The sequence below is a fragment of the Octodon degus genome, unplaced genomic scaffold (assembly GCF_000260255.1).
Source record: "Octodon degus isolate 3935 unplaced genomic scaffold, OctDeg1.0 scaffold00091, whole genome shotgun sequence".
NCBI lineage: Eukaryota > Metazoa > Chordata > Mammalia > Rodentia > Octodontidae > Octodon > Octodon degus.
Genome location: NW_004524667.1, coordinates 11,116,656 through 11,126,051, shown reverse-complemented (window position 1 = coordinate 11,126,051; position 9,396 = coordinate 11,116,656). Strand labels below are relative to the sequence as shown.

General features: G+C 37.8%; 1 protein-coding gene across 1 annotated transcript in view; it reads right to left on the bottom strand.

Annotated features, from left to right (window-relative positions):
* The window catches only part of Gdap1 (ganglioside induced differentiation associated protein 1), a 17,044-nt gene extending 11,274 nt beyond the window's left edge, over window positions 1–5,770 (bottom strand). The window contains exons 1-3 of the mRNA XM_004637577.3: window positions 5,731–5,770; window positions 4,716–4,988; window positions 3,901–4,093 (exon numbers count right to left, since the gene is read on the bottom strand). Coding sequence (XP_004637634.1) covers window positions 3,901–4,093; window positions 4,716–4,832 — 310 coding nt within the window. The 5' untranslated portion in view covers window positions 4,833–4,988; window positions 5,731–5,770. The remainder of the gene's footprint in view (window positions 1–3,900; window positions 4,094–4,715; window positions 4,989–5,730) is intronic.
* Between the last annotated feature and the right edge of the window lie 3,626 nt (window positions 5,771–9,396).

Below are 9,396 nucleotides of genomic sequence, written 5' to 3'. Positions count from 1 at the left end.
AAAAAAATAAAAAGATCTAAGATCTCACTAGCCTTTCATACTAGCAAATGCAATCAACTCCCTCTCCTTAATACAGCCAGATTTTCTAAACAAAATCCACATGCCATATTATTAGTTTTGTTAAACCTTTCCTTAGTGTTTTTCCTATTTAATTTCTAATCTGAGAAATATTTTGTAAGATAGTCATCATTTTAACCATCTTAGTTTTTCTATCATTTTCAAATGTAATAACATCACCTCTACATCTTTGTTCAAGGCCTTCATATAATTGTTAGGCCCAGTTCAGGAAAAAGAACCCCATAAGAAGGCCCCTAGAGGGGACGGGGAAATGGCTTAGTGGAATAAGCACTTCCCTGGCAAGCACAAGGGCCTGAGTTCAATCCCCAGTTCCACCAAAAAAAAAAAAAAAAAAAAAGGAAGGCCCCTAGAGAGCTGGGGTGCAGAGCTCAGCATATGCACAGTCCTGGTTTTCATCCCCAGAAAAATTAAAAATAAAAAACAAGAATATTACTATAGAGTTCCTCACAGGCTGACATTTATTTCAATAATGTTCATTTTAATCATTAAAAAGTATTCATTAACATCTATTAAAGAGTATTTTAAAAGCATTTTTAAAGGCATTGGGGATATAATTTTTAATGTTATATTTAAGATTTCTTTTTTTGTATTTAGGACAACGTCTACAGGGTCTCACTATGTAGATTGGACTCATAGTGGTTCTCCTGTGTGCAGCCTCCCAAGTGCTGGGATTGCAGGTGCGCACCACCACACCCAGTGTCAATCACTGTCTCAGCGCGCCACTGAGCAATCAGGCAGGCCCTATATTTAAGATTTTTAACAAAAACATTTTAACAAAGGGCAAAACTTTACTAGAGAATTTGTTCCAATTGTTAGATATATATACTATAGACCTACGGCTTCTACACTTTGATATTCTCTAACCTCATGATGCTCACAGTGCTCCATAAATAATTAAAAGATTTAAAATAAAGTATGATTTAAAAATCATTATAAGTAAAATGAGAGTCTATAGCTGGAAGGACAACCTTGTATGAGAAATATACCAATGAATATGCTTCAATATAACTTGTTTATCAGCCAGCCATATTTGCTTCTCTATCCCACAAGAGCATCCAGTAAAGTAACCTCAGATGTTCTCCTTAAGCAGGATATGTTATATCTAGAACCAAGGCTGGCAGGTAATAGACACATTTAACAGTGTTTGTGACATTCTCCAGCAAAGTAAAACTTAAGCAAATTTCTTCTACTAATAGGCTCAAAATTTTAAAATACAAATTTTTTAACCTTCAGCAATTTTATCAGTTGCAGAGATAAAACAATCTAATCAACTTATTTCACTATTTTTCTCTTTCCCAGAAGAAGAAAAAAAAATTAAATCCTTTGGCAATCTATTCTACAATTCTGCCAGACTTAAGGACAGTAATTTATAGCAGTGTTTGAAACATAAACACAGTAATTTATAGCACTATTCTCAAACTTTGATGCATACATAAATCACCCAAAATTCTTGTTAAAACAAAGATTCTAATTAGTAGATCTACTTTCAGGTCTAAAATTCTGCATTTGTAACAACCTTAAGTGATTCCAATGGATGGAAAGCGCTTCAGTAGAATTCATCTTTCCCTTTCTTTGACAAGTGGGATAGTATTTGTCTGTCTTATGGCTGGCTCTCTTCTCATGTCCCATGAGTTCTTAAAGCTTAAAATGAGTGTCTTTACTATAATTATGATAACACTTATGATTGCTTTAAATTTCAATACTCTGAGGTAAAGTTCATCTTGACCTTTAAATAGGGCTAGCCTGGATTTATGTAACTATTGTTCTATGGTTGTCTTCATATTTACCATAAATTACAGTTCCCTTACTGTTAATCTTTTTTATCCCTTCCAATTGGATAATTACTCTCTAGGGAAAGAAGGAAGTGAACTAAAAGTTGGTTGGACTTGTTTTATCTCTACAGCTGATAAAACTGTATCACTTAATCCAAAAGTACACAGAAAAATTAAATCAGCAAAGATATTCAACACATTAGCGGCAGCCTGAGACTAAAAAGTAAGACTCTTGATTGCTTTCTTATTATAATAGCTCAAAACAGAGTTGAAATCTGTAGTTTCCATGTTTCCTTTATATCATTTAGCCTACAGTACCTTCTCCTCTAAGTACAAACATCATCAAAAATCCTTAGTCTTTCCTTTGTTTAGTTACTTAAATACATGTTAGCAGACTCAGAATATATTTCAGTTTTGTTAATACTAATAGAAGCAAAAAAAGAAAGGAAGAAAACCTTTAAATAAAACCTATTCCTGAATTTCAGAGAAAGAAAATAAAGAGGGGGTGGTGATGGAAGAGGAGAGGTGAAATGATGTCAGAAATAGTATTAGTTCAAGCAAAGCTACTAAAAGATTTAGATATGGCATTTTATGCATGGTACATTTTTTATACATGTATTTTTAAAGTTTTTGGTAATTTAAAATACAATTCCTAAACAATTATTTTGTCTTATTTATGTTAGTATAATGACTTTTCCAAAGAAAGACAAATTATGAACAGACTTATCCATTTCCAAAAAGCTCAAAGTTTAGAAAAATTGTTCTAAATCAGTTAGTCACCATTTCCAGTACAGCTCTCAGCATACAAGCGATAGAAATGGTGAAAAGCAGCTCACTAAGCCAAGTGATGCAGCCAAAACCACCATTAGTTTAAAATCTCCAATCAGAAACTAGAATCCCTAGGGAACTGACAGATCATAAACAATAATAGCTTTTTCATTCCCTGAGGAAAAACAGAATAGGCGTTCCTAGTCTAATTCCCTAGGCTTCGCTATTCCCCTCCCACATAGGTCCCATAGCCAGTTTTCTTCTTGACACCCCAGATACATTTTGAGCCAGTAATTCCTTCCTTCAGCATCCTTTAATATGGGTGACACACTGGTTCACCCTGCCCAATGAGCATCAGCATGACTGGTGGCAGAGGAAAAGTAACTGGGTTACTGTGGCTTCCTTTTCAGTTCAGCTGAAAGGTAGAAGTGGATGGTCTTCTCTCAGCTTCACCAGTGACCAACAGTGTAAGCTAGGGCAAAGAACTGAAGCAATAGTTCACCTGAATGGCTTGTTCTCAGGGACAAGTGAGACAATGTGCGTGACAAAGACTACAGAAATAACTAGTATGCTGTAAAGGGAGTGGACACAAAAGACCATTCCATTAAGTGGCTATCTTACCTTGGGCAACTCCAATACAAAATGGAAATAGTCTACCATGCCTCCCTCAGATGGGTTCTTTTGACAGCAGACTAAAATAAAATTTATAAAATGCCTGATATAGCTATCAATAAACGATTGCTACTTGAACTATACAAATTTAAACCCACAAAAATTTTAACCTTAAAAATTATTTTTTAAAAAACTTTACACAGACAGAACTAAGACAAGGAACTCAAAGTATACTAACATTCTATTTTTCCCTTGTCTAGGATTTATTCTCCTTTTTCCTCTTGTTTCTGATATAAAACCATTTAATGATAAAACTCATTCCCATACTGTGTTTAGAATCAATACTGTGAACTCGACTTTAAAGCTAATAAATTTCCACTCCAAACAACACACCTGCAGGGTCATTTGCAAGTGAATTTGAACTTTCAACATTAATGTTTGTTTATTAATGAAAAATTTTAATGGAGTTATACAGGCTTAAGTGAAATTTATGTCATTGACCTATATTTACATGCTCATGGAAATGGAAAAGGCTTTTATCACCAAACCACATCGTGAAACCAGAAAGAAAGAGTGCGCAAGAGAAAGAATGAGACAGAGAGAGAGGAAAAGCGAGAACACATTTGTGTTGAGAATAAATCCAAGAAATCACAAATAGCCTTAACATTACCATCCAGGAAAGTCTGTTCAAGATAATCAATGATCTGAGTGGCCTCACAAATTATGTTTTCCCCGTGGATAAGGACAGGCACTTCTCCAGTTGAGTTCAAACGCATAAACCAAGGCTCATTGTGCTCACTCAGGGGCAGACTTACATCATGTTCCTCGCACTTCAATGCCTTTTCAGCAATTACCAAGCGCACCTAGAAGAGTTCACACGGGTTACTGCAGCTCAGGACAGTTTTCAGTTCAATGACTTCCCTGGACATCGCTAAATAGCCTTTCTGGGCTTCCTGCATTAACGTGCTTAGCATTCTAATGATTTATATTCCTAGAATGAACAAGTGAGACATAGTCCAGAGTCTTTTGCTTCAAATTAGAAAAAAACAAAATACATAACAATGATGATTCTGGCTATATTTATCATACAGTCCCCCTTCCTGCTATCACCACTTTCTTTGTGTCCTAAAGCTAATTCTGCATCCTGCCCAGACTGGAATATTAGGCCTTTCTGGGGAGGGGGAATATGAACAAGAAAGGATAAACAAAAGGAGAAAGGGAGATTCAGCGGGTGCATAAAGGCAGTAGGCCAGGCCTCTGGCCAAATACTAAAAGTGGTGCTTAGTTGTCGTATTTCATGAGTGGCACTGCCTAAGCCACATCCTTCCCAGATGAGATGAACTGTCCCTACTCCCCAGCAAGAGGCAGTGCCTATCTTGGAGGGGGCGCCCCGCCCTCCAGGTTGGCAACCCTGGGTCTGGCCTGGCGGGAGCTGTCCAGTGCTGAAACTCGATGCTCGCTGCCCTCCATGGCCGAGGCCTTTACCTTTTGAGAGCTGAAGGAATGCGTCCAGTGGTACAGAATGAGCTTAACCTCCGTGTTGGCCTTGCCCTCCACCATCAGGGACGCACCCGCTCCCTGTTCGTCCTGCCTTCCAGCCATTAGGGATGAGTGAGGGCGGGAAGGTCACGCCTGTCGGCCCTGCGCTTCTCGCCCCTGCGCAGCTCCACAGAAAGTCTTCAGGTTTCCCATGACGCCTCCAGCACAGCGACAAGGATGAAGAGGCTTCTGGGAAGTGTAGTTTTGCTGGTGAGAAAGCTGCAGGCAGGGGACCGGGAGAGACAGGTCCACAAAGGTTCCAGTGTCTGCACCCGGAAATGCCCAGCGCAGCAGTCAACTGGAAGATGTAAACAGATATTTTTTTATGGGAAAAAATTTCTAAAGTATGAGTTCCTGGTTATTCGAGTGAGAAAGTTAAAAATGGCGACAGCAAATAACTCATCAATGTTAGGAACTGCTTCAGTATTAGGACAGTAATTCCTCAAAATACTTATGGCTCTTACTTCAGTGGAAAAAGGTTCTCGTGGGCAGACAAAGCAATCGGAAAAGGATCAACGCGTTTTTGTTAGAGAAGATGGTTCTGTGGAGGAATGATGACAAAGCAAATAAACTATTATCAATGGCAGTGAAAGATAGCCAAACAGAAATATCAGAGCAGAAGGGCCTGTGGCCTCTAATTATGTCGCCATTTTTCCATTTTCAAAGTAGAGAAAATTTATTTGGCTGATAAGATTCTTATGAGAATTGAATAAGTAAATAAAATATTAAATACTCAAAGCACACTGGCAGAGAATATCATCACCTTGTATACATTCTCTTTATATCCTGGCCAACCAAAATTTCTCACCAGTGCATTGGTATTTTTGTACCTCTTAAAATTTGGCTTTATAATGCATTGATACAATTCCTCTTTCAGCAAATGCATCACATGGAATAAATTCTACATAATTATTTGAACTGCAAAAATTATTATTACTGCAAAAAGTATTTGAACACCTACCATGTTCCACTTCCAGGCATGTTTCTCGATCCTGGAAACAGAAAGATGTGCAAGATCTGAGACCTATCCCCAAAGATATAAGTCTAGTGGCAGACATAAAACAGTAGGCAGCCACAACAAAATAAGAACTGTATGATGGTAAACACATGAAAAGTATTATACTTAGGGCAAATACTGTGAGAGATGAAGGGACGGGAACTAGCCCATGCAGGAAGCTCCTAGAAGAAACAAAACATCCATGAGGTTCTTCCTCCCCTTTATATTGCTTTTTTTCTCCTGTATATTTATATTGCTTAAGTATTTAATGACATCTTCTATAGCCTTAGGTTGATGTAAACGTTACAGCAAAACTGATCTCCTTACCAAAATTTGCTATCAGTTAAATTTTTTAACTGGGAACTGGCCACCAGGCCTAAAATATGACAAGCACATGGTCTACCACTGTGCTATGGCCCCAGTCCTACCAGTTGGCTCTTAAAAGTAGAAGAGAAAAGAGCAAAAATTTAAATTCAAGAGTGTGAGCTTCAATTCTACTTCCAACCCTACCTTGACCTCTCTTCAGCCTTTAGGTTATCTTTTGTAAACTATGAATGTGCAAAATAATATATGTTCACCTTGACTGCTATGCAAATTTGCTGAGAGAACATATAAAGATCACGTAGGATATTGCGTGGAAAATCAGTTGATGGCTGGGAGTGATGTGGACACCTGTAATCCCATTATTCAGGAGGCTGAGATAGGAGGATTGCTGAGTTCACAGCCAGCCTAGGCTACATAAGCGAGTTCAAGTCCAGCCTACACTACATAGCAAGACCCTGTCTCAGAAAGAAATAAAAGAGAGAGGGGGGCGGGGAGGAGAGGAGGGAGGGAGGGAGGGAGGGAGGGAGGGAGAGAGAGAATCATAGCTGATGATTATGTATGTGTAAAAGCCATTTCACTGACAAACAGGACGTCGTATTATACTTACTCTTTGCTTTATGCCTCAAAATTTTACAACTATAGTACTATCACCATCTATCCTGGTATGCCAACTTCACTGTACTGGGAAATTCTTAGCTCAGTAAAGCACACTCCTGGTTATGCCCAGGTGGGTCATGGAGGCACGGCCTTGAATACTACACAGTGTTCTTCTCTTCTCCTGTTTGGCATGGCTGCCCAGCTCTGCTTCCTGGTCCCCATGAACTAAGCAACACGGCTCCCCCATGCCCTTCGTCCATCCTGTTTCTGCTTTGGAGTCAGCCTATCAGGGGCTGAATACCCTGGCATTACAGACTTAAGTAACCATCTCCTCCTTTAAGTTGTGGGTATCAGGCATTGTGTGCAGTGACTAAAAAGTGACTATAGCTCAATAGTCTTCTCTCCCATTCCTCTTTAGTAGAACTCAGTTTTTAATTATTCAGCTCTGGATTTCAATATATGCCTTACAGTTCCTTTTTCCTTAATTCAGTAATGTTTGAATAAACATAACACTCTTTAGATTATCTTGCAACTGAAAGCCTCCTAACAACAAAGCTCTGGTCCATCACTCAAAAACTTTTTCCATCACATATTCTAATCAGTAAATCCAGATAGCATACATGGAGTGAAGTGATGGCTTACTTCACTAAGTGGTAATAAGTACTATTCATACATGCTACTACAATGTAAAGATGTACAAAGTATCTGAAGGGTAACTTATTAATGTGTATCAAAACAACTCTTCAAAATGGACTTCCTTGTACCCTAGAAATTCTTGTTTCACTAGGCAAACAACTGTGTCAAACTTTGACACCTGATCATAAAAATCTATTTCCCTTTTCTCTAATGGGTAATAGAAATTTTAGGTGAGCACATTTAACTGATAAATTTTTAGCTGGGCTGACAATAAAGATATTTCCAAGACTCCACTACAGGCAAACATGACCCTGTGAATATATTCTAACAAGCCTGTATCATAGATGAACCATCAAGCAAGTTCTGAGAACCTCCCCTAGAAAGACAGCCCTGTACTACTTCATCCAGTCCTCTGTCCTGATCCCAAGAATGCAGATGCTAGGCTGGAAGATGAGGAAGTGAGGTCCACACTCTAGGGATAGCTAAGCCCCGAGCTGGGAGTGAATTTGAGCTTCTGAGGATGATGGAGAACAGAACCACTATACCAATCACAATCTGTAGGCATTCACTTTACTTAAAGAAGAAATAAGGTATCTTGTTTAAGAGGTCTTCTTTGATACCTTCCAGAAGCTACTGCCCTAACCTATTCTAATATATTAACTTTCTTACATACAGGTGGATTTTATGTCTTTATGCTTCTGTACATCCTAATTTTTCTACAGTGAATATGTGTTGCTTTTGTCTCTTAAAAGACATTAACATTAAAATATATTAAACACATTTGATAAGGAATTGATGTATCCACTATCAATGATCTACAATCCCTTTTATTTTCCATATCAGTAAAAAAAAAACTTGTAGCTAGAAAGATCTTACCATTAATTCACATGTTTATTCAGAATGTTTAGCTATACAGCTGCTTTCTCTTAATTCAATGAGAAGAAAAATTTGTACTAATAGTGTTTGCACAGGATATCATGTCTGCATCTTGTACTATGAATAACCACTACGAAGACAACAATATGCAATGTATTAATTATTGAAACTGTCCTACTAATCGGTTTTGAAACTCTCATTGCTATTTCTCAATAAAATTAATTTTTAAAAAAACCAGAATGTCCATTAAATTGTCGGTGCATTTGGTGCCTACAGTCTTTGTACATCATCACGTTCATGTGGGCTCCTAGAGGCTCAGGAGTCAGATCCAGGTAGATTAATATTTTCAATATACTTATTCAGCCCTATACTCCTAGGCACAGTGCAAGATGCAAAAGACATGGAGTTGCAAGTTGTAGTCACTGACCCTAGGGAACTCAAGGGTGAGGGAGAAAAATGAAATCTCACTACACTGTGCTAATTGTTTTGATGTCTAGAAAATAAAGACACCTAACACAGATATGCTCCAAAAATTATACTATACTAATACACCTAGCAATACACCCAGTACTGTACTGCTCCTGGCACTTGATAACTAACTGAAATTTTCAAGCATTTTGCAAGCTTGGTATTGAGCTCAGCCATTATTAAAAATTTAATTAGTTTTAAAATAAAACTAAAAATACTCAAAGTTCATCATTCTGTAATTATTATGTATAATGCTACTTATATCCTTTGGCATTTATGTCTATTATACCCACCTGATGGAAATAGTAGAAGAATGTTGTACTGTGTGTATTATGTTAGCTGGAAATTGGTCATGGCATTTTTACCAAAGAAATAAGTAAATGGTATCAGTAAATTATACCATTTTCTCAGAGATTTGGTTCTTAAATATCTATCAGCCTACCACTGAATGTATCGATCTTATTTATTATTTAATAGTTCTTATGGTGATGATATTTAAGAGAACTCTGGGTAAATGTGTGAATGAGTAAATCTGTATACAAATCTGCTTGCAACACTTTTCGGTACCAACCAGCTCTCATTCTTCCTTCTCCATTTCTCAAACACCTCTTGCCTTTCATGCCCTCCACTGTCATCACAGTGCTTAGACAAGAAGTCAGTATGCATGCATGTCTCTGTCCACTGTCAAACAGCACTTTCACTAGCGCATCTTTCTGGCAGCCAAATCAT